We start from the raw sequence: 26,569 nt of genomic DNA, 5'->3' as shown, positions 1-26,569 counted from the left end.
GTAGGAATGTGTGCTTGCCTTAATTTGCATTTAAGCAGTAAGCAGAGTCATCAAGCAGGAAGACAAAACAAAGGAAGTTCAAACAGGTGAGGGAAAAAGCAGCAGGGAATATCCTTCCACATAGACTGTCTCCTGGGTCTCAGTTGGAAATGTTTTTCAAGAGAGGGACTAAAACTACAAAAAGAAAGGACAAACACCCCAAGGCACCCTCCTCTCTCTCCCCGTCTGTCTCTGGCATTGTACCTAAAAAGACAAAGGAAAACTGCTGTTTGACTCTTGGGGTGGGGAGGGTTTCCTTACCTGAGAGTTTGGTCAGTAATCTGCAGAAACATATGGTAAGAAAAACTTTGCTCGATTCTTATATAGTTTGTTAAATTAGGCACTAGTAAGCATTTTATCTTTATTTTTCTTGTAACCATTTCTAACTTTTATGCCTCATTAGTTGTACTCATTTAAAATCTCTCTTTGTAGTTAATAAACTTGTTTTACTGTTTTATCTAATTCAGCTTGTTTAAATTGGAGTATCTGGGTACTCTATTTAATATAAACTGGCATATTATTCCCTTAAAGGAATAGCAGACTTAATATATTTGTACTGTCCAGGAAAAGGCTGGGTAGTACAGGACATACATTTCTGGGGGGGAGAGGGGAGATCTGGGACTGAGGGTGTGTTGGGGTCACTCTGCAGCATAACCAAAGCTGCCAAGAGCCAAGGTGTTGCTGGTAGGCTGCAGTTACACACAGACACTCAGGGTGTGATTTGCATGCTGGAAGGCTGTTTATAAGCAGCCCAGGTGGGAGCTAGTACAGCAAGGCATTGTAAAGCACTCAGTGTTGCAGGGCTTGGGTAACAGCCCCCCACTAGTCTGGACTGTGCCCCAGTATGTCACAGTCACCTCATTGCCTGGGGAGCCTGGCCTGAAGGGAACAAGTGCACTTCATAGCACTCAGGACCAGACGTGAGAACTATATGGAGTCATGAAACTCTCTCATGACCTTGATGCTGTCCAGACTCAGAGGAAGTTATTAAAATAAACCCTCCTGAGAATGGCACTCAGGAAGTACAGAAGTAGATGACTGGCTTTCTGAGTTTTCCACAATGATTCCCTAAAAAGAACCTGTTTCAATGGACTGTTGAACAGAGGCACCGACTTCCCGAGCTGCCGGGGAGTGCTCGACCCCCGCTCCACCCCAGACCCTGCCCCCACTCCACTCCTTCCTCCAGTCCTCCCAGCCCCACCTCTTCCCACCCCCACTCCTGCCCCGTTCCGCCCCCTCCCCACCTCTTCCTGCCCCTGCTCCTCCTCCTTCCCCCCAGTGCCTCCTGAACGCTGCTGAACAGCTGATTGTGGCGGGTAGGAGGCACTGGGAGGGAGGGGGAGGAGCTGATCGGTGGGGCCCGCCGGCGGGAGGGCTGTAGGGGGAGAAGGGAGAGCTGATCCGTGGAGCTGCTGGTAGGTGCTGAGCACCCACTACTTTTTTTCCCCTGGGTGCTCCAGCCCCAAAGCACCCATGGAGTTGGTACCTACGCTGTTGAACTTTTGTCACTAACCACCAAAGGTATAGAGAACATGGTTACCAGGAGTGACTCACTCTCCAGATCCTCTTCCCAGAGGTCCACGACTGATTGTATGTTACATCTGTACCTTGGGAACACTTGCTCTACTGGCAAATAGGAGAGAGCTAACTCCTGGCCTATATTTCCTATGGTGGGGATAATGCTGGGTTCTATGATGTCCCCAGTGCACACAGGCCTTCTTTTTTTCCTCCTCTCTGAGCCACATGTTGGTAATCATGTGGGCAAAGGAGTTCCAGAGAATACTGTCAAGTGAATATCTGTTAGCCTAATAAGGCAACATGGGGGAGCTGGTATGGTCTGCTCCCCAGGTGCAGGTGCATTTTCTGGTGCAAAATATGTGAACTTCATGGGCCCTTCCACTTATGAGAATTCATTTGCAGGCAGGGCCGGCTCCAGGCACCAGTGCTTGGGGCGGCCAAGGGGGAAGGGGCGGCATGTCCGGCTCTTTGGCGGCAATTCGGCAGTGGGTCCCTCGGTCCCTCTTGGAGGGAAGGACCTGCTGCCGAAGTGCCGCCAAAGAAGAAAGCGGCGTGGTGGAGCTGCCGCCGAAGTGCTGTCGATCGCGATCACGGGCTTTTTCCCCCCCCCCCTGCTGCTTGGGGCGGCAAAAACCCTGGAGCCGGCCCTGTTTGCAGGAGCATTTTCTGGCCATGCCCTCCAGAAGTTTCCCTTCCCAGACTTAACTTTTTGGGCCCACATTCTAATTATACTTAGGGCTTTCTTGGACATGACCTCTTTTTGATCCTCTGATCTCCATCTGGGTGGATTTTTAAAATATGAACAAATGTCCATGATTTTTCCTTGCTCATCCTTCCTCCCTCCTCCCCCCCAACATCGATTCTTGTAGAACTTCAATTCCCAGTGTTCCCTAATAGCAGTGTGCGTGTTTATTGGATTTGCCACCTTACTTCTGCGCTGCTGCTGGTGGCGCTGCCTTCAGAGCTGGGTGGCTGGAGAGTGGCAGCTGCTGGCCGGGTGCCCAGCTCTGAAGGCAGCACCACCGCTGCCAGCAGCAGCACAGAAGTAAGGGTGGCATGGCATGGTATTGCCATGGAAACTGTAATCCCCTCCCCCTCCCTCTGGCAGTGTCCTCTATTTGGGAACTTGAAATATGGTAGCCCTAAATATACCCAACTGGCACCTTCCTTTGAAAAAGTGGTATGGGCACAAACACCACTTGTTCCTGGTTACTGCTATTGCAATGGTTCAATTTGATGGCACAATGTTTGAAAGTTGAGCTCAGAGGTTTTCTTAATTTCTATGATAGTACAATTGTCCCAATCATAAGCAATTCAGGAAGAGAAAAAAAAATCCTCTCTCAGTTCTCAATCATTTGAGGCTCTGAAGTGTACACTATTAAGAAATGTATAATCTCTACTTTTAAAAGGACAATATTAATACATAATAGAAATAATTCTTACTGAAGGAATTAATTTAGCATGTTCCTTACATGGAAATAGTATATTCAAAAATACAAATTTTCTGTTTTCCTGCTCAGACTGGATGAGTTTTCATTTCAAAATTTACAATCAATATCCAGCTTAAAAGCCTGCAATAAAGACTCTCAGTTTAGTTTCCACAGCTAGACAATTCTACCCTAACAAATGTGAAGACCACTAAGCAAATTTGCAAAAAGCACTGCAGATATCTAGAACCTGCTACTTTAGATATGGTTTTCTCACAAGTAGTCAATACAGTTTGATGCTGGTTTGTTCTTCCTATGGAGTGATGACTGCAGAGAAGTAGTATTGTAACTTAGTGCACCACATAACAACATTGCTTTTTCATCTTATTGATCTGGTAGAGACAAAATACAGGTAATTATTTCTGTTGTTTTGCAATTCCACACCAATCACTCCTCTCCTTGTTCCCAATTTTTGATTGAAAACAACTTTCTTTGTGGCTTCTCAAACTGCTGTTTTCTTGTGTATCCATGATTCTAACAATCCCACTAAACAATGCTCAGTCCACCACAGGCTAATCCCTGAAACTAGTATGCAGCATTCAGAGAAGCCAAGAACAAAAACAACAGTAATATATTGCTGCAGAGCCTGTCAGCGAAGCTTCACTCTAGGAGACTACCTTTCAACAGTGAAATTCACAGGACACAAGCAGTCCCTCAAACACACAACTTGTGATCACAAAGTGGAAATAGAAACAGAGAGACACAGGGAAACACAAGCCACATTGACAATCCAGAAAGAAATTACTCTAATGAATGTGACAGAAGAGACTGAAAATGAATAATTATTTCTACTTCACTGTTCAAAATATTAAGAAATATGGAAAAGACACTTCCTCAGATTATTGACAAAATGAAATCTATTAAAAAGTATGGAAGAAAAACTGAGCATTTTGAGAGAAGTGAGAGTCAGCCGATAGAGGATTACTGAGCCAGAACCATTAATGTAAGCCTTTCTGTGTTCGCTATAATTTTAAAAACACCACCGTTTACTTCTTAGAGTTCTATGCTTATTTCCACCTTGAGGATTACCCCTGACTTCCCTTACAGAAATATGACACAGTTATCCTGATAATTGGTGGTGATCCATTGTTTTTTAATCTAGAGAATACTGACTCTCAAATAATTCCATCACAAAAAGACAACACTCTCTATACAGACTTGCACACGGGCACAATCCCCGTAAAACAAGAACTGAAAGATACATAGGCATTAAAGTACAACATATGTTATCTAAATCAGTCTACCTGGCATGCATTTCTGTGGTCTAAACTAAGTGATTCTTCTATAGGGTCTATGGGAGCCATTTTCTCCTCTACAATTATGGACTATTTCTATTGATGTTAATGGGAACAGTGATGCACACCATGGAAAAGTTGTGGATAAGCACTCTAACTTTCGGAGATTCAACTACGCCTGTTAGCATCATGATGCTGTAATGTGGAAAGCACTTGATAAGTGAGATCTCTATTTTGAACGAAAAATAATCTTTCATTGGCAAAAATACTATAGTACATGCCATGGTTATCTGTGTATCTTTGAGAATGCTGAAGGCGATATTGTTCTGAGAGCCTGACTTGAATTCTTATCTTGAAACAATCATACATTATTTTTCTTTGGTGTGTCATTTTCCTTTAAAGAATCATACATGTGCTATTTTCTTTTTCTCTGTCAGTTTTGTCTTACTCCACTGTCATACTGTAGAGAAATCTCCTGATAAGTACAGATCACTGTTTTCTAGAAATAAAAATAAACCCCCAAACCCAGAGCTATACAAAATCCTCACTAAATCAACCATGACTAGATTCCAATTTTTTTTATTTGCAATTCAAAAATTTCAAATACAAGGGGAAAAAAGTAGGCATTTCTCAGAGTGCTGATGATCTCAGCCCATCACATGCTGCCTGTCAATATCCATGCACAAGTAATGCCAGTCACATAAAGGAAGCACACAGTAACCATTGACATTTTAGCAAGTCTGATGCTGCAGCTGTAAAGTCGGGCAGGAAGTTTTCTAATGCTGCTTTTGTTTAGTTACTTTCAGTCAGCCATATAGCTGGCCCCACTGAAGATAATGGCAAAACTCCCATAGGTTTCAGTGCGGTCAGGATTTTACTCAGACTGAACAATTATCACTTTGGGATAGGTAAAGAGTATGACTCTCAAAAACTGCACATAAGTATTTGGTATTCTATAATTGTCAAAAGCAACGCAGTTACATTAGTAATGGTAAAAACCATTACTGCTCATAGTATAGTTTTTTTTCCCTTTCCACTAAATATTTACCAAAATACAACAAATTGATGCAAGGAGAAAAGGTGTGACTCACATCCCAATGGGACAGGGAGGCTACTGTGATTGCAAGCCACCTTTCTGCCCTTCAGCTAATGGGCTGCTCCAGGGATCAGAGAGGCCCTTGGCATAACTTAAACCGGCTCCCAGGACTCTTAGGGCAGCCAGGGGAGGCAGCTCTAACTTAAAGCTGCAGCACTGCCTGGAATCTCAGTAGGGCTGCATGCTACAGCCCTGTCCTTGACGTGCTCCTCCCACCCCCCACTACACCCCCAACGTGCCCTTTGCCAGGACTTGTGAAGGGCTCCTTGGAGGGCAGCTTTATGGCTGTCTCCTACTGAGCCTCCTTGCTTGGTGAATCCTCCCCTAGCCAAAACTGGGGGCCCTTTATGTCACTCCTGTCCTTTTACCTGGTGTAAAGGGGTGGAAGTGGATGGGAGGATCTCACCCAAAAGGTCTTTGGTGCAAAAACCTGTCTCCTAGTATGTGCTTATACAGTGCCTAGCACAATAGACTATTATGTCTATTGGGATTTCTAGGTGCTACAGTAACACAAAATAATAATAAATACTACTAATACTTATTTACTGAAGTTACCTATGGATCAAGGGAAAGAGTCCCAGGGCCAGATCCTCAGCTGTGGTAAACCACTGTAGCTCCATTGAAATAAACAAAGTTACACCAATTTACACCAGCTAAGGGTCTCACCTCTATGTTAAGGGAGGAAATATTCAGAACATCCCATTCATTATATTTGCTCAGATTTTCTCTCTAGCTAGCCACGAAGAATGACAGCACTGCACATTCTGTCATCTCAAACCATGGAGAATGAGCAGTCTAACCCATACTGTGACACTCAAGCAAAAAAGAACCAAACACCAATGAAAAACAAATAAACAAAAGAAACACACATGTTACAACATTATCCTACACACACAGATACACCAGCGGAGGCTAAGTAAGTCACTAGAGCTATGCCAATTTACATCTACTGAGGGTCTGGCTCTGATTTTAAAATCTCCCTTAAAAACAGATAATCAATTTGTTAGATGAAGAATCACCAACACATGCACCACTTTTATTTTGTAAGAATTCTATTACCTCACCTAGATCATTAGGTTGAATAATATTTTCTACTTAACTTTAAAATGGTACCGCTGTAGCTTGATTTCAACCTCTATTTGCTGTATTTCTGTAATCAGTGCCAAAAATGCATCTCTGACAAGTGATGGTCACCTGCATTAGGTGTGGAAAAGCTAAGGACCCAGTTGTTTCCCCTAGATTTGCACACATTCTCCCTCTCCTGCAATGCCATGGGGTGCTAAGGCCCCCACCTGGGTTCTTCCCTTCCCCATGGAGGGCTCTCTACTGGTCTGTGGATCTCTGCAGTGGGACAGATAGGCTGGGGAGAGAGGGCAATTTGCATTGTACTTCTGCTGGCCCTGTCATGCTAAGGCTGGAAAAATAATACACAGCTAGAGGCTGTATTACTTTTCTTTGGCCTCTTCTCCGCTGCTGGGAACCCACCTCTCGCACAGTAGGGATCTTGGGGTAGTTGCTTAGGGTTACCATTCGTCCGGATTCCCCCGGACATGTCCGGCTTTTTGAGCTAAAAATAGCGTCCGGGGGGAATTTGTAAATGTCCGGACTTCCCCCCCCCATGCAGAGCGCGCGCGGCTAACAGGGCAGCCGGCCGAATGGTGCCACTTACATGGGGCTCCGACAGCCAGAGAGAGCCCCTCCTCCGCTTCCCCTTCCTCTCCCCTTCAGCTGAGAGCACTCCCTCCCTGCATTCGCAGATCGCCTCTGGCAGTCTGGAGCTCCTCCCCTGCTCCTCCTCCCCCGCTCCCCAGAGTGCCGGGACTAACGGCTCAGGCCGTTCCTGAGCAAACTCACAGAGACATTAGGCGAAGGCCAACAACAAGGGGGCCAGGGGGTCAGAGAAGGGGCAGGGAGGTTCTGGAGGGGGCAGTCAAGAGACGGGGGGGGGCTTTCTGGGGGTGGGGGTGTGGATAAGGTTTTGGGCAGTCAGGGTACAGGTGGGGGTAGGGTGCTGGGGGGCATTTGGGGGGGTCTTAGGAGGGGCAGTTAGGGGACAAGGAACAGAGAGGCTTAGGTTGGCTCTCTTAATGGCTCTCCATGCGTCTCTGGACCCTCTCAGCTGTCGGGCTTGGACGGAAACATTGCCTGAGGGTAGTGAGAGAATGGGTTATCGGTGAGGTGGGGGTGGGCGTGAGCCCGGTCAATAGGGGCAACCCCTACCAAGATCTGAGCCTTTTCTCACACGCCCGTTAGAGCTCGACATTATGCTGTTTGGGACCCCTCTTTGAGGAAAGCCTCTGGATTGCAAGTCCAACCGCTACCTCCTCGTGGTGAGAGTCGGTAACTGGCTTGGATAGCCAGGCGGATTGCGGAGGACGAACCCACATCCCACATTTAGTGGGGTGTGGGACGGGGTTGGGCAGCCCCATATGGTGCCACATGGATGCCCCCCTGGTAAGGGTAGCCTCCCCCAGGTACGGGTTGACTCCCCCTGGTAAGGGTTAGATTCCCCCTGGTAAGGGTAGTCTCCCCCAGGCACGGGTTAGTTTCCCCCTGGAAAGGGTAAGTTTCCCCCAGGTACGGGTTAGTTTCCCCCTGGAAAGGGTTAGTTTCCCCCTGAGAAGGGTAAATCTTTTAGCTATGGAAAAAAGTAATTTATATTTTTATACCGGATTGGCGCTGGACCGGGTTAATAACGCCCCCGCTGTTGGCTTTGATGCCCCGGCTGACAGTGTTAAATATATTAGGGGTGTGATTAGGGTCGCTGGACCAATGGATAAAATGGTGTGGACTATAATGAAGTCTCATGAGCATGAGAGTGAGAATCAAGTCCTCCCAGTGGAGCATGGAGAGGAGGTAGAGGAGACTGTTTGTGATGATCATGGTGAGGAGATTTTATCTATCTTACCGATGGTTTTTACAAGGGACACTTTTAATGATTTAACTATGGAAAGTTTTAATCCAGATTTTAAGTATTTAAGTACATTTGATGATCCATATGTTAGCGAATCGGGATATCTTAATGCTCATTTAGTTAATGGGTCTAGTTTATTAAATAGTTTTAGACCAAGTACTGATTTTAATAGGGATTGTAATAAGGATCTTAACAGTACTGGTAGTAATATAAATATATTAGAAAGTAGTTCGTGGAAGGATGGGGTTTTTTATTTAGAGTATCCCGTTGATAGTTTTAATTGTCCAATATGTCCCCAGATATTACCAACATTTGGTAAATGGGCCAAACACATTAATGTGGTTCATAAAAGTAAAGCCATACGAGTTGTATGTAGTAAATGTGGAAAATCTTCTCAATATCATAATATAGCTTGCCACTACCCCAAGTGCATACCCAAGAAGGCGGATACCCCAATGAAGAGCCATATGTGCTCGGTCTGTGGGCTTGGTTTTCATACTAGATCTGGATTGAGCCAACACTGTAGACATAGACACCCTGCTGTGAGGAATGAGCAAAGAAAAGAAGATATGGCTGCTAAAAGTAAGATCAAAGAGGGATCGACTAGATCTCGTATATGGACCAAAGATGAGGTTGCGCAGCTTATACAGTTGGAAAGGAAATATATTGGGAAAAGGAATATAAATAAATGTATTGAGAGCGAGATGAGGACCAAAACGAATAAACAAATATCAGATAAAAGACGAGAATTAGCAAAGAAGAAGTTAGTGGTAACAGGAGATAGGGAGGAAGTGACTGAGGTAGAGGATATTAGAGTAAATATATTAGAAATTCCGCCCCCAAGAGAGAGGATTTTCCCACTAAAAGGACATCCAGAAGTGGATTTAGTGGAGAAAATATGTAAACGGGGAAAACAAAGTAGGGAGGGAAGAGAAATAATAAATAGTTTAGGGGAAATTGAAGGATTATTAAAGGAGGATTTAACAAAAGCTCTCGGATGGGCAATGTTGGAAAAATTATGTTATTCATTAGTAGAGGGAAAGGACCCTAGAAATGAAAGTCAAATAGAGTTGAGGAATAAAGGAAAAGGGAAGATGAGAAAGGAGGGGAGAAGGAAGCAATTTAATGCAATTAGGAGATATGCTACAAAGAAAGCTAAGTATAAATTCTATCAACAATTATTTGATAAGGATAGAAGAAGATTGACTCGCATTATAATGGGAGAGCCAGATAAGGCTAAGTGTGCTATCCCTATGAAAGAAATTGAGGAATACTATGTGAATATTTTGGGAACAATTGGACATGGTAATATGATAGGGTGGCCATCATCCACAGAGAATGCGGATAATGATATATTAATGAGTCCGATCTCTGTGGATGAGATTAGAATAGCTTTAAGAGAAATAAGAAAAGATAGTGCTCCTGGCCCAGATAAAGTAAAAGTGAGCAATTTGTGGGATATTTTTAATTTAGACTCCTTAATACTTACAAAAAATTTTAATATATGGTTTCTAAATAGACAGGTACCAGATGAATTTAAGAAAAATAGAACGATTTTAATACCAAAGACACAAGATGAGGAGGAAATGAAGAAGTTAACATCTTGGAGACCATTGACAATTGGGTCAGTTTGGATTAGAATCTATACCAAAATATTAGCAAAAAGACTGGTGGAAACAGTTAAGATATGTAGTAGACAAAAAGGGTTTATATCCGCCCCTGGGTGTGAGGAAAATATTGCTATATTAGATAATTTGATTAAAGGGGCTAAACGAAATGGGAATGAAATTGCAATAGTGTTCGTAGATCTGGCTAAAGCTTTTGATTCTGTGGGACACGGACATATAATAGCCGGGTTGAGAAGATTTGGTATAGATGAACATTTTATAGATATTATTAGGGACCTTTATGATAATTGCACAACTAGGGTATGGGTGGGTGATGAAGTTACTGAGTCTATTTTAATTAGGAGGGGGGTCAAGCAGGGTGACCCGTTGTCCCCAATTTTGTTTAATATTGCTATGGATCCCCTTTTAACTAGATTAGAAGTAGAAGGAAGTGGTTTTTATGTTAAGGGCAATGGTGTCACGTCATTGGCTTTTGCCGATGATGTGGCAATTTTAAGCAGCTCATATAAAGGAATGATTAAAAATTTGGGTATCTTAGAGGAGTTTTGTAAAAATACTAATCTCTCGGTTAATGTGAAGAAAACGAAAGGCTTTCATATTTTAACTAAGCATAAAACCTATGTAGTTAATCCTAAGGATAATTGGCAGATAGGGTCAGAGGAGATTGAATATGTTCAACCAGGGGATTTTGAAAAATATTTAGGAGCTAGAATAGATCCCTGGATAGGTGTAGGGGGACCGGTACTTAAAGAAAAATTGAAAGATTGGAGTGAGAATTTAATTAAGGCCCCATTAAAACCGGCCCAAAAAATATTAATTTTACAGACATATATTTTACCGAAGCTATTTTATAATCTTCTTTTAATAGAACCCCCTTTTAATCTTTTAAACGATCTTGATGTGTTAGTTAGAAAAATAGTTAAAGAGATTTTACATTTGCCTCAGTGTACCACAGATGGGATATTTTATTCTAGAGGTAGGGATGGTGGTTTAGCTCTCACTAAGTTTAGTGTGCAAATCCCAAATATGTTAATTCGTAAATGGAGGAGACATATTGTCTCGAGAGATGATTGGATGGACCTATCTTATCTATATGCTGGAGAAAATCTTGTGGATAAAATATTGTCATTTAGTGCAGTAACATCTCATCCCAAGAAATGGAGGGAAGAGGAATTTTTAAGATGGTCGGAACTGAGATGTCAGGGAATAGGGATAAAATATTTTAAAAATGATTTAATTAGTAATTCGATTTTTAGAAACTCTAGTAAAGTTAAATCGTCAGCGTATATCGCAGCATTGCAGCTTAGGGCAAATATTTATCCTACTAGGGAGACATTAGCAAGAGGAAGAGGAGGTGTGAATGCTCTTTGTAGATGGTGCGGTAAAGTGCGGGAGACTGTTCCCCATATCTCAGGACAATGTTATAAGACTAAGAATGCTAGGATAAAAAGGCATAATAGAGTAGTGTCTGCAGTTGTAGATAAGGTTGGTAAATTAGGGTGGAAGGCAATGATAGAGCCCCATTTGAGAAATAGTAAGGGTGAGTTAAGAAAGCCGGATATTATATTTATAAAAGGAGATACAGCAGTGGTGGTTGATGTTACAGTGCGATGGGAGGATAATGCCGGAAGTTTGGAACAAGCCCACAGTGAGAAGGTGGCTTATTATCTTGAGTTAGAGGAAGAAATTAAAAACTTAACGGGAGGTAAAAATATTCACTTCTTTGGTTTTGTGCTTGGGGCGCGTGGCAAGTGGAGTGAAGGTAATAATGATTTGTTACAATTATTGGGAATGGACAGAAGTAAAAATTTTAAGGAGAGTATATGTAGACTTGTTTTATATTCCACTATTGGTATGATGGCTATATTCAGTGACAGGTAAAGATCCCGGAGTTTCCATTCCGTGTATCTTGCCAAAACTAAATTTTAGCTATTTTGGTTTCCATGCTCTAAATTTTCAAATTTTTAATATTGTTTTGAACATTAATTTATTTAGTGTTATTTAATATCTGTCCTTCAATAGAATGGTTTTAATTATATAATAAATACTTATTAATGGATGAAATTCCAATTTAAATTATTAGTTTTTTTTTTTTTTTTTTAATTACTGGATGTGGATGCGGACTGGCCGCGTATAATAACCAGGAAAGGGCAGGTAGTCACGCCTGTACATAAATAGGGGGTGGGGTTCTGGAGGGCAGTTAGGAGCAGGGGTCCCAGGAGGGGGTAGTCAGGGGACAAGGAACGGGGGGGGGGGTGTTTGGGAGTTCTGGGGGGGGGGGCTGCCAGGTGGCAGGGGTGGGGAGAGGGATCGGAGCAGTCAGGGGACAGGGAGCAGAGGGGTTTAGATGGGTCGGGAGTTCTGGGGGGGCTGTCAGGGGGTGGGGAGTGGTTGGATGGGACGTGGGAGTCCTAGGGGTCTGTCTGGGGGTGGGGGTGTGGATAAGGGTTGGGGCAGTCAGGGGACAAGAGGCAGGGAGGCTTAGGTAGGGGGTGGAGTCCTGGGGGGCAGTTAGGGGCAGAGGTCCCAGGAGGGGGCAGTCAGGGGACAAGGAGCTGGGGGAGGGTTGGGGGTTCTGAGGGGGGGAAGTGGGAAGGGCAGGGGCGGGGCTCCTCCCGTCCTCTTTTTTGATTGCTGAAATATGGTAACCCTATAGTTGCTAGAAGCAGAAGCCTTGACAATTATGGAGCCACACTACCAGAGACCCAGGGCTGGCACAGAGCATCCACACTTAGGGCCCTTCCCCTCTTCCCCCCCCCCCCCCCCCCCGGTGAACATATATTAGAATCTGCAAGGATCCCAAGGGATCTGTGAAGTTTGTGAAAACAGCCCGTGCGCTGTTTGACAGGCAATCCCATGCACCCAACAGAACACCCTTTTCCCTCTTCAGCTCCCTACCACAGGTCTTCCTACAGACTATCACTTCAGAATTATGAGGTAAAATCAGTTGTCTTGCATGGCCCTATTGGATAAAACCACAATACCTTTTTCTTTATGAGTCTGATCCAACTCCCATTGAAGTCAATGGAAGGACTCTACTTGACAGCAGTGATCAGGCCCTACAAGAAAGGCTAGATGTGAGCAAAGAGCTAGGCCCTAGGAATTCCCAAGTTTTAATCGTGGCTCAGACATTGACTCCCTCTGTGCTTTTGGGGAAGCCTCAGCTTCTCTGTTTCAGCTGCCTAATTGGCAAAATTGGGATAGTAGTTACTGTATTTCACTCACAGGTATTTTGTAAGTATGAACGCTTAAATGTTTATAAACATTTTAAAGATGAAAAGCTTAATTATTATCATAGCATTGGCATCCAGAAATGTGACAGGAGTATAAAGGGATCACGCTTTAATGGCTCACAAAAGAGCAAAAAAAGAAAGGAAGAAAAATAAACATCTCTACAAAAAGACTGAAAAACTCTTACCCCACCAATTTACAGAATATTTGTCAGTTTCTGCCCTGAAGATGCATTTACTGTATAATTGTTGTTACAAGATTATGTTGATAATAATGCAGTTAAAGGAGGAGGAAATTGCTATTTGTGTTATTGCTTGGCAGAAAGTGTGTCATTACAATAAATGGGAAATTGTGAAATAAATCTAAGCCCTTATCAGCTGCCATAGATTTCTCTTCCCTCGGTTCATATGCTCTTTTATGGTCCTTTTTCTAGATGAAAGAGGGTAAAGTACTTTGGTTTGCATTGAGCAGAGTTACTACCAGTAGCATCACAAGTATTCTTTATACCATTAGCATCTTGTCAACAGCAGCCAGTGAAATTAGAAAAAGAAAAGAGACAAGTAGGCTGTTTCCCATGTAAGATAAACATATTGCACTTCCAAGCCTGCACAAAAAAATATGATCTGCATAGGGGTTCTACTGTGGGTCTTGTGTACTGCCTGCAACTGGGTTCTGCAAAACTGGATGCTGCTGAGTCTTTGATTTAATGAAAACGTAGGGAGGCAATTCAATTCACTGCAGGGACCGCTTTGTTCTTTCATTATGATTCTATTTTAATGAGAAAGACGATTGCAAAGATAAACTCTATTCCTCTGAATTTTTACACTAATTATATACAAAGCACCATTCTGGCAGAGCGGGACTTATCTCCTTCAGGCAATACAGTTATCATCTTGTAACCACACTTCAAATCTCCCGTATGAACACTAAAGCTACGTGCAGGGAATGTGCATTGCACTATGCTTGCTAGCAGCTTGAATTGATTAATATTTAAATATTTCCATAAATTACAGGCAAAGACCGATGCTGGATAAAATGGGAGGCAGCCATGGCCTTGCATTTAGCTTACAGCAATAGAATCAGAGGTGCATTGTTTTAGCAAAACCATTAACTATCCTCAATAGGGTGGGAAAGGATGGTCTGTGCTGTAAACAACAGCACTTGAAATGTTTATGTAGCAGAAGAAAAAGAGATGAGCCATATACTAACTCTATAAAGGACAGTTATCCCTTAATTGCAAAGGAGATATACTGTGTGGAGTTTTACTATATTTGTGATTGAGCCTCCACCTCTAATAAACAAACGGTTTATTGTAGGATAGAGTAGGGCAGTCTTGCAAAGCTAGTGAACCACTTTATCCTGAAATGAAATCAGAGAGAGCCACAAAATCATCTGAGCACAATTTTCTATTCTGTTCATGTCCTTATACTGTACCCATCAGCGGGGTACCCAAGTGTTTTCCACACATGCCTTAAGTGACAAGCATCTGGCTTGTAGCATTTTCAAAAGTGTGGCCTCTTTGACCTGCAAAATCTGTGACTACCTGCCTGAGACCATAAATCCTGTAGTTAGTGGCACAAGCGTTCGGACTGCACCCACAATGTGAACTGCAGGCTCAGTCTAACCACTGAGGATGTGTGTCCTCAACCAGGTCGTCACTGAGGATTTGTGACCTCGATCAGGCAGTCACAGATACAAGTATTGAGATTTTCCCCACAATTCAAAGGCTGGCACATTTTACAGGTTGGCTGAAAACCTGGGCCTATCTGATCATGTTTTCACCATGATGTAGCACCGTCATCACAAGTTGAGCTAGCATCAGGACAAAAACATGACAGCACAGTGTTATGCCAGGATTATATTTTGGTTCTCCGCAACTCCATCAGACACATTAGAATCTCCCCCTTCCTCCTAACTTACAACTCCGGATGGCAGAGGAGGGTGTGTTAGTCCTTTCCCCCCACTCCTCTTCTTTTCCTGACTGCTGAGATGGAAGGATGGACCTTGGTAGTGCCTCTCCACTTGTTCAGCTCTTTCTTACAGCCTCCCTTGCGTCAGACAGTGCTCCTTTCAGCTGCATTCCACTCACCCTGACAGAGATCAAGTGAAACAAGAGCTCTGGTCTCCATGTGACCTATATGCAGGACCTCACAGAAAAAGCATCACTGATGCAGGGAAAACACCACCATGATCAGATCTCGGCTCTATTCCTTGGGGATCATCATGGGTATTTGAGCATTTGTACCATTATTGCATGGCACACAGCATTCAGACATACCATTACGGTTCATACTTAACTGCTGCCACCAGAATCAAAGAGGAGGAGTCCTTTCAATATTTACTACTATCTGTGTCACATGATTGTTACACCAATGATTTACTCTAATAATATGATGCAACAGGATGGAAATGCTATGGTGTGCCACCATCTCTAGGATCAAAAGGAAAAAACACTTAAAAAAAAAAAGATAGGATGCAGGCCATGGATTTAGACAGCAGGTGTGTGTAAGCTAAGACTCAGGGGGACACCATCTTCAAATCAAAGTGATAAAAAGAAGGTAGGTAAAGCAGCTCAAAATCATCAACACCTAGGCCTAATGTCTAGACCAGTATTCATCTCTGTAAGTGCATATGTATAATCTACTAAATCTGTGAGCAAAGCAAAAGGCACCTGATGAAAACTGACTAGAGCCCTAAGATGTTTGGTCCCTTGTGTGGGTGAAAAGGATGCAGAGGCCTATGTAGTCCTAGTTTGTGTATCTTGGTGGAATAAAGGCAGTTGACAAATGACAAGCCCTCAGGGTAAAAGAAAACTCCCAACTGAGAGGAGGCAAAAATAAAAGACACTCAAAAAACCAACCAGTCAAAATAAAACAAGAGAAAGGTCAGGGCTAATGTTTTTACCCACTCCTCTCACATATGGTGTGGAATAAATCTTGTTCCATTGAAATCACATCATCTTCAGTTCTGTGACTGAAGAAAATAAATAAAAGATATGTTTCCATTTATGGGAAGGGAAAATTTCTACGGTAATTAGAAAAGTATCTCAAAGGAATAGAATCTGCAAGTCCTTTACAAATTATACATACAGGAATCATTTCATCTACCACTGAACTGCAGCCACTGCTTGAGTGGAACAGAAATTTTTTTATACAACACACAGCAACATTATCCAACAACTTAAGGAGGGAAATGAAGAAAAAAAAAAGTACCTTATTCAATTGAAACTACAGGGAAAATTTAAGCAGGCACAATGTAATTATCCAAATTGGATTGGATAGGAAACTGGATCTATTATTACTATTGTTTAGACTGTGGAAGTGCTTACAGCATTCCAAACAGACGAAGACTATTCTTGTCCCCAAAAAAGAGTATAAACTAAAATGACAACTCTTACTCCTGGCAAAATGATCCATGGAACTTTAAACTACAAGTTGTCAGGAATCAGAATTGCAGTTTGATTTCTCATCCACTAACTGAATTTTATCTGAGTAAGATCAGGGATCTTCAACTTACAGCCAAAGAGACTGCCAACTGGCAGACTGGATAAATGTATCCCATACAATTTGGCATTCATGGTTGAAAGACTAGTGAAGTTACAGGAAGTGCACTATCCACTGACAGCTACAAAGTAACACACAGTAGGGGGAACATGAAATATTGTTATGAGAATTCCAAATGCTAAAATGTCATTGTGATGCTGATCCCAAGTGGTAATGCATGCATAGGCTGTTTATTTTTCAAAATACAGGGTTAGACTGTGATTTTAAGCACATAGCCCTGCATTGGGGTAGGTGGAAGGAACCCTCTGCAGTGGGAGCTCCAGAAAGAATCCTGGGCCTCGAGGACAGTGCTTGGTGCCGTGGGAGCTCTGCTGACCTTTAGAAAATCTGCAACATGTTCTGTTGGCCTGTGTGAGATCTAGGTCATGGCCACACCCTCACCCTGCCCCCTCAGGGAGGTCAATACTGTTGCTCTCACAGGTAGAGTTGTTTGGAGGACCAACGCTCCATTTTGTAACAACTTTTGAGGTTTCGTAATTTGTTTGCCTTCTGCACTGGAATCAAATCAATACCTTTTGAATATTTTGTGCAAAACCAACGTGCATTGAAACCAGGGCCGGCTCTAGGTTTTTTGCCGCCCCAAGCAAAAAAAAAAAAAAAATCTTCGAGAGCGCCACTGGCGAAGCAAAAAAAACAAACCCGGAATTGTGCCGCCCCAAGCACGGCTTGGTTTGCTGGTGCGTAGAGCTGGTCCTGATTGAAACATTCGTTTCCCAACTGAAAACCAGACTTCTTCAATTTGGATCTCTCACCGTCTCCCATCAGAAGTGACTAGAAAGTCCTGGACTGCAGAAACCTTCCCATTGAAAACTTTAGCCAAATCAATATCCCTCCGCAAGATGTTTAGGCTTTGACAAAAAACAGCCTATTTAAACAAAACCACATTTTATTGAAAATGTTCCTGCATGTTCCAGCCACATTATTATGTGTGACCCAAACACAGAGGTACCAACTGTTGGGAAAGCTCCTTGGATATCTAGTGGGGTATCCTGTGTGATCCGAGCTATAGGATCTGGCCCAATTAAAAGATAAATGCAGTTTTACTACTAGAATGAAATTGACCAACAGAAGACATAAGTTGTTTTGACTGCTCACCAAAGGGCAGATGTGCAGTACAGTGAAATAGAGCAAATCCTGTAAAGGTTGTCTTTTCATTCAAACACACTGTTTGTTCAAGTGGAAGAACCCATTTGAGTAGCAGGTAAATTAGGAATGCACATATTAAGACACTGAGGTCATAGATCAAATCCAAGAAGGAAATCGATACAAAATAAACCTTCCAATAAGATGTGGCATGACTCAGCTGCTAATAGTCTCACAGGAGGCTATAACTCATCTTCCATGGCACAGGTCAAATCTGGTTATATGCCAAATCTAAGACATTACAGTGACTCTAGGAAGAATTATATTTCCATTGACGTTTGGCATGACCTCATAATTTAACGCTGTAGAAAGAGGATTCATCCAGCTTTATGTACATTCATACAACCCTTCTGAATCAGCAAGCTACTGCCCTGATTTTGCCACCCCTATGTATGCTAGGCAGGACATACTGAGCAAGTTGTCTTATTTAAAGCATCACAGAGTAAGGCGCTACACAGTATGAGTAACGGCAGAATCTGGCCCCCTGAGATTATGATTTTTTCCCCCTTCTGTTCAAAATAGATACCTACTATTCTCTCATCCCTTAATTATTTTACAGTGTTAGTATATGTGCTATATTCACTTATAACATACTTGGTGGCTTTTAGAAAGGATTAATTTTTGCCTACAAGCTGCTGATGCCTCCACCACAATGTTGACTGCTGACAATTAACACCTCTTGGGCCACTATGGACAGTTTCCCATTTATTGCTTTTTCAGGTGCTAAAGCTGATCTCCCCAGGTTTCTTTTCCATAGCTCCACTTCACTGACAGAAGGATGATTAAGTCTCTCTCTTGTCCTCATTGTGTAATCACCTCTAACACAAATGAGTAGCCACAAGTATCATGACAGGATCCCTCTAAGCAGAATCCTTTGCAGATTAGGGGGCAGAGCTGTGATAAAATGAGGTACAATCTTTTTCCTCAACACAGGACAAAAAATAGGTTTTGGCACAACAGCGAACAAAATAAAAATGGGCATGATAGCAAGTTACCTTGGAAGGAAGCGCTACATGCTGTAGATTTCATTAATATTTATCACAGTTTGGGAAAAATCAGTTAGATTATACATAATGATATTCAGTCATTTTATGATATTGCATTAACAACATTTACTGTTATAACATTGATCTAGCTACATGCACACAAAGAAATTGAAAGGAAAAATTTAGATCCTAATATTTCAATATTGGTACTTCAGTAAGTGTGTGCTAACGTTAGCTGTAGCATGTGTGCATTCTAAATAACTAATAAGCTTAAAGTCTAACTTGATTTTGTGAAAAAAAGCTACCTAAGCGAACAAAAAATCCCCCAAACAAAATAATTGAGCTAGTCAAGAATTTTCCCATCAGAATGATATTCTGATGGAAAATGCAGTTTCTGCAGAATTGAAATTTTCCATAGAAAGCTCTTGATTTTACTGAAAATATTTGATTTTCCTTATAGAAAAATCAAAATGAAATATTTCATTTTGGGACACTGATCCAAATCAGAATATTTCATTTTGTCAAACTGACCCAAATTATTTTGTTTCAAAGCATTTCAACAAAAAATTAAACTGCCTTTCTGTATCAGGGTATTGCCTTATAGGAGTTGTAACCATGAGTCTACTCACATAGTCAAACTTAAACAGATGCTTAAAGTGCTTTGCTGGACTGGGGCCTGAGTATTCAGCATCTTGTAGGATTAGGCCCATAAGAAGTTTGAAGGATAGATAGGGAAATCTGTGGTTGGGAGGATCTCCAAGCCTGAGCAGCCATACCCAGTGATGGAAAGAACAGTCTCAGATAGATTATACTTTAAGCAAATTTGAAATACTGCATTTGGTACCCAGATTTCAAGGTGTTGGTCATCCTATAAAGACCTAAGACAGACAGACAGCTAGATCCTTAAACATGTCCAGAAGGAGAGTGAAGGAGCCCAGACCTTTTCCTTCTACAGGAAACAAGTATTTTCCCTCTTTCTAGATCAAGGCAGATATCTAGCATTGCTAGAAAGTACAATTCTAACTGTTCATGCTAACTGCTGTTGTGAAAATGTAGGGTCATGGGAGCATGAGGACAGATTTATGGTGTTGTTTTGCTGTGTAGAATACAGTAGCAGGGACAGATTTTCAGCTGGCATAAGTTGGTGTAGTTCCATTGTCTTCAATATAGCTATGCTGATCCACACAAGGTGAGGATCTAGCCCTGAGTATTTTGCACAAAGTTAAAATAGGCAATACAGTGGAGCTATTTATTGTGGCTAAACTAGCAGCGCCACTCTAACAGGTAAGAGAGAACAGAAAGGCTGACCTGGAAAGATGTGGGGAGGGAAGGAAGTGAACACAGGTGCTAGCGAGACTGGAGATAGAAGTGGGTTATTCAATACGGCAGGGGGAATTTTCCCCTTTACTGGAAAGATGGTGGACAGACAGAGAAGGCCAGTCCACAGGGGATTAAGGACAAATCTAGATTTGGAAGAGCTTAGTAAAGAAAGGGGAGTCCCATGCAGGGAAGTTAAGGATGCCCCCAAAGAAGTTATTGGAAGCAAGTGATGCAGTTCCGCAGTGAAATTCTGTTTAGCGTCTCAAGTGAATGCCTCCATATTCTATATGTATGCCTATATAGTCCTCTCAATCAATTTATCCATTCAGAAAGCAAACAAAAGAAAAAATGGGGATGATTTTATTTTTGATTTCTACAGTCGTTTTCATGGTTTGATTTCTGAAATAGAAAGATGGGGTCATTTAAGAAATCTTAAATTTTGCATATGAAATAGAAGAAGCTAAGCTAGAAAGAAGTTTTCTGATGTGCCCAGCATTCAGAACTGAATCAGTCTGTACAAAATTAATATAATTACTATGTGGTTTTCATCTGTTAACGATGCCAAACAATCAGAGCTGCTAGAAAAACTGTTCTAGTCTAACACCCACAAATAAAGAATTTAAATACATACACAAGCAAAAAAAACCAATGTGGGGCTTGCTGGGAGCAAAGCCATATTTTGGCCTGACAGAAGCCTGCTGTGGATTTTAAGAGTCTGTTCTGATAATGTTTATCAGCGTAAGTATAAGGAGAACTGTGTATGTGTAAGAAATTACAGAATACGTGAGAAGAAAAGAAACTAACTAAACAAAGCTAGAAAAGACTGGATTGAACTAACACTATACCTGTACTGGTAGGGGAGGAGAGATAACATGGAATGAGAGACTAATACATATGTCTAAAAAAAGATAACAAAAAACGTATTTATAAGCTTGTGTAACAAAGGGAGGTTGAAGTTGTACTGTCCAGTGCAGGAGGTGACTGTGATGAGTTTGTCCTAATGAGCTTCCCACTTGTAAGTAATTGATCACTACTTGCTGAGTGTTTTGCCTTAATAGATATTTGTTAGACCCATCTGCTGAGTAAGTGAATCCCAAGCCAATGGGGTTTTGTCACGTGGCAATATTAAATGGACAATAAATGAAATGGCCATGTGCTGCTGTAGTGCTCTGTAGGAATTTCATGGAATGTGCTTGGATTACTGCTCTCCCTGCCTCTGTGTCCATTCCTTGTCCAGGATTTTTCTGGGCATCCTGCCAATTCCAGACATTCCTTCCTGGTAGCCCCTGCTCCAGGCTATTCAGTGGGTGCCCTCCAACTCTTGCTGTCATTCTTCTCTGGACCAACTTTAAACAGCAGCCTGATTTAAACACCTTCCATGACTACTGTCCCTATGGGTCATCCTCCCTCAATACCTATGCCCTCCCTTCTAGAATAATTGTGCACATGGCACCAAGTCCTACCCACTCCCAACTTACTTCATGAAGGCTCTTCCCACTGGCACCAAACACTGCTAAGTGAAGGAAATGAGGATGCATTCAAATCCCACTACATCAGGACTTGAAAGGTTTGGCTTAACTCCCCAGCTCTGCTATAGATTTCCAGTGTTACCTTGGGCAAGTAACTTAATCTTTCTGTGCCTCAGTTGCTCATCAGGAAATATTAGCATCCCCATTTTACATTCTCCCAGCCTTTGTCTATCTTGTTTATTCAGCCTGTTAGCCCTTCAGGGCAGGGACAGTCTCCTTCCCGGCCGTGGTGCATTAAATGTTGGTTTGTGTTCCAACAGTTTAATCCACAAAGTTAAACTTCTTTCATTTTAAACTTGATACCTGTCCATCTGAGGATGGGCCAATGACCAAACTTTCATACCTCAGGCAAAACCAAACGTTTTTGACACACAATTTTCAGACTGTGTTAGGATCTTCTGGGGAATTATGTATTAAGTATTGCTCTTGATAGAAAGTTTTAAACAGTTTCAAAACTCAGTGTATGATAGACATGATAATAACGTTCTAAATCTAAATGTGGAATGGCATCACAGGATATGTCCCAACATAGGGTAACATTTAAAATAAAAAAAGATATCACCTCACCCACCTTGTCTCCCCAGTATTTAGTAACATTTTCAAAAACACTTAAGTGACTTGAGAGCCCAAATCTCATTGAAAGTCCTTACTCACTTAGGAGCCTAAGTCCCAAGTTACTTTTGAAAATGAGACTTTTGGGCTATAACAATTCTGTAAACTGTTTGGTAACAGTTATGCAAGATCTACACTTACACTTTCCAGCAAGAGCTATGTTTAACCACAGTTTTCCAAAGAGCCTTTGATGATGTTCCCACAACCCAAACTGAATTGGGAAGGCAAAGAAAGTCTGAGCAGGAACTTCCTAGAGAGACTTCCTAAGGATTGACATGCCCAGAGATCAGCATTCAGCAGTTCTGAACATTTTTAATAGATACCAAGTTTTAGAACACTCCAAAACTTTCCAACTTGCAATCTAGACCTAAATGCGTGTATATGAAACAGGAAGAAAGGATCAAGGAGAATGTTCACATGGAAATAATCAGGCAGAAAGGATACAGACTTTTCTTTCACAGAACACTACTGTATTGGTTATTTATTAAAATAGTCCTTTCTAATGAAAGTTTGCTTTTTCCTTTCATCCAGAAAGTATGTAATTTTTAATGTGTTGTGGAAAAAAGGATAAGTTAATATACACAGAATAAGAATGTCATTAGATGCTTTTGGAAATTTTACACTTTAGCCATTCAAGAGCCTAAGTTCCATTTTTAGGAGCCCAAAGCTCATTTTAAAAAAGGATTTAGGCTGAAAATAGCTTTGGGCTCCTAAATCATTTAGGTGTTGCAACCCTAAGCACAGCAGTGCCTAAATACCTTTAAAAAATCTGGGCCTACATCAAATTGAATGAAAGGCAATGGAACTTAGGCTCTTGAGTGACTTAGATGCTTTTAAAAAACAGGATTTGAGTGCTTCGGAAAATTTTGTCCATAGTGACTAGATCAGAGGTCCCCAACCTGTAGGGTGTGCCCCCCTAGAGGGGCGTGGAGGAATGTTTGGTGGGGCACGGTTGGGGCCCAGGCCAGCCCCCATGTGGGGGTAGGGAGGGAGCGCCACCCAGCTCAGCTCCTGGCCCTGGCCCCCGGGGCACCTGCGGCCAGCACCAGCCCCCGGGGGAGCCCCCACTCCCACCTCCAGTTATGGCCCTAGCCTTGGCCACCTTACCCCTGTCTGTGTCCCTCCCTCCCAGAGCTGTGGCCCCGCTCCTGGCCCTGGCTCCAGGGAGCAGGGCGGGGGGGCAAGGTAAAAAGTTTGGGGACCACTGGACTAGATTCTACAAAATAGCTTACAGAAGCTACCTCCCTTCCAAAGAATGGTACTTACCTTGTCTGACAGCTAGTGTAGTGGTGTAGACCAAAAACAGGAGGATGTAATTGAGGAAGCTCTGGAAAACAGGAGTGTTGGCATGGAAATCCTCTGACAAATACTTGCTGGTCAGGCCAATGCCACAGATAAGAAGGGACAAAACCTGGCCAAGAGCCACAGACAGCAGGAGCTCCCTAAAAGAAACAAGAAAAAACACAGACATAAAACACTCAGCCTCTCAGCCAACCAGGAAATTCTTATCCTCTTCTGAGGAGCATAAATCCAAATGAAAGTGTTAAAACATGGGAAGAAACATGATGGCCTTGATCGCTAATGTACCTGGTAGGAGTTTTCTAATAAGTATTACCATCTCTTTCCTCAGCATGTACTGAAATATTTCTCAAACACACTGGTTTTTGTACATGTATTATAAAAACCTCTGATTATGAAAAGAATAACAGTGAAATTTCACGCACACAACACAAGGGAAAGATTTGGTGGATATGGGCCCATTTAGTCTTAAGACTTCCTCACCCCTTCCCCCAGTTTGCTTGTGTGTGTCTCAAAGTAAAGACCCAGGAGTGCAAATTCACATTTGCAATACAATGAAAGTGTACAGCTGTCCCAGTATTTAGTATGTGTCTCTCTGTATACACAACCAAATAGAGAAAAAAAACCATGTGATTTTATCATGTTTCTAGATCTACATTTTTATAAAATAATATGTATGAATGTACTGTCTTCCTTCCTTTGTTCTCTCATCTCATTTCCATTTTGCTTTCATTTCTTTCCTTCTACTGTGTATCTTTTCTTTAATCTTTTTCACCATCTTGTTTCTCTCCTCCACTCTTTACTTTTTTGTGGATTTTTCCTCTTTGAAAACATTCTTTTCACCACTCTTTTTACTCCAAGAAACTTCCTTATCTGAACTGGCCTCTTGCTTCAGTTTATCTTTCCATTCCTCATCCCTGCCCCCCACCATTTGACTTCTTCTTCCTCCATGTTCCTTATTTCTTCTGCCTGTCCAATACTCCTGCCCTCTTTCCCTCTTTCCCCTTCTCCCTTCCCCCCCATGTTCTCCTTCAGCATCCTCGTCATTTTCTCCTTCCTGCCCATCAAGTCCTGGTTCTTTGTTATCTCTTTGCACCACAGCTCACTTCAACCCAGATAAAGAACATTCAAGTGTTACTTGCTCGTGCTTCCAGCTTTGTTACAAGATATTCTACACATGCAACATAGACATCATTTTTTGAAAAATTTACCCTTCAGATGACTTTACTGAAAACATACCCAGACACTATTTTGTCCCTACGGTTGTGCTGATGCCAAGTCTATTCCATGTCTGTGTCTTGCTCTGGGGGGAGACAGGCAAGGCAGCACATCAGTGTGGAACACTCTTCAGCTAGGATGAAAATCTTTTTTATACACCACCATCTCCCAATATTAAAAATCTTTCAATGTTGCTTCCCTCTCCCTGCCATATCTCCCTCAGAGTGACTGAATATTTGGCAGCTGTGAAGATCTAGGCTACAAAGACCCCTTTCTTAGTAACCTCAGGTGTCAGATTTGTTTCCCCCTTTCTCAAGCAATCCTCCTACTACTGTATCTTGGTGCCAGTCATGGTATGAAACAACCAAACAGGCCCAGGGAAGCACAAGCTGTTGTATAGCACCTTCTCCCCCTTTTCCCCACCCACTTCCCTCCCCCCCCCAAAAAACAAAACAAAACAAGCAGTTTGACAGAGAGAGAACAACCTTCACTGTGGCAGATCGTGCACTCTTACAGGAGGTTTTTGGATTAGTGGAATCTAAGATCTTGTTGTGCCGTTGCACTCCATATGCTTTATGAAAATATGCTTATGAATGTGAATATGATGCAACTGGAATATGCTTTATGCAAAAGATCTCTTGTAAGGTATCATTACAAAGCTTATACTCTACTGAGTGTGTTCATCCTATTTGTTTGCATGTATTATTTCTATGTCCGGAGTTAGGAGAATAAGATATAAATGTGTATCACTGATGTAAACATATTAAGTGGAGGCCATTAAGGGTTAGACGTGCATGTTTTGTTTTATTTTGCTTTGTGACTTACTTTGTTCTGTTATTACTTGAAATCACTTTTTACTTAATAAAATCACTTCTGTTTATTAATAAACCCAGAGTAAGTGATTAATACCAGGGGGAGCAAACACCTGTGCATATCTCTCTATCAGTGTTATAGAGGGCGGACAATTTATGAGTTTACCCTGTATAAGCTTTATAAAGAGTAAAACGGATTTATTTGGGGTTTGGATCCCATTGGGAATTGGGTGTCTGGGTGCTGGAGAGGTAACCTGCTGAGCTGTTTTTGGTTAAAGTCTGTAGCTTTGGGGGCATGGCCCAGACCCTGAGTCTGTGTTGCCGCAGGCTAGCGAGTCTGGCTCAACAAGGCAGGGTTCTGGAGTCCCAAGCTGGCAGGGAAAATGGGCTCAGAGGTAATTTCAGCACATCAAGTGACAGTCCCAAGGGGGTCTCTGTGACCAAACCCGTCACACATGTAACCACTCCTTCCACCCTTCCATCGTTCACTCAGATACAAAACATGCCTCTGTGAATTAAAGATATCCAACTGGGATGGTGTCACAGGATGGCTGGGCCCTGTGATTAAAAACAGATCCAGCTCCCCTGTTCTAGAGAAGGTGCTCACAGTCGAGCCAGTTAAGGGGACAGGGCTGCACCTGGACGATAGCAGTCAGAGGGAGCTCATTGAAGACAAAGCTACAAGGAACTGTGCAGTAAAGATGCAGGGAGAGAGGGTCTCTGAAGAAGGGACTGGGGCTGGTTAAGAAGACCCAGATGGATGATGTGTTTAGTCTTTGGAGAAGGCAGGCTGGGCTTTGCATCTTCTCCAGCTGCTTAGACAACAGAAAGAGACAGTGCCTTGGGGGCTTTCCCCAGTTTAAGACTGGGTTGAAGATTTTTTTGTTTAGGTTTTTTTATTATTAATACAAAACTCCAGACCCAAGAAGGGCTGCGAGT

General features: G+C 42.3%; 1 protein-coding gene across 1 annotated transcript in view; it reads right to left on the bottom strand.

Annotated features, from left to right (window-relative positions):
* Positions 1–26,569, bottom strand: part of SLC35F1 (solute carrier family 35 member F1) — a 385,340-nt gene that overhangs the window by 140,277 nt on the left and 218,494 nt on the right. Inside the window, exon 2 of the mRNA XM_065401726.1 lies at positions 23,568–23,743. Within this exon, the coding sequence (XP_065257798.1) occupies positions 23,568–23,743 (176 nt within the window). The remainder of the gene's footprint in view (positions 1–23,567; positions 23,744–26,569) is intronic.

Source organism: Emys orbicularis, chromosome 3 (genome assembly GCF_028017835.1).
Source record: "Emys orbicularis isolate rEmyOrb1 chromosome 3, rEmyOrb1.hap1, whole genome shotgun sequence".
Lineage (NCBI taxonomy): Eukaryota > Metazoa > Chordata > Testudines > Emydidae > Emys > Emys orbicularis.
This window is presented reverse-complemented; position numbering and strand designations above follow the sequence as displayed.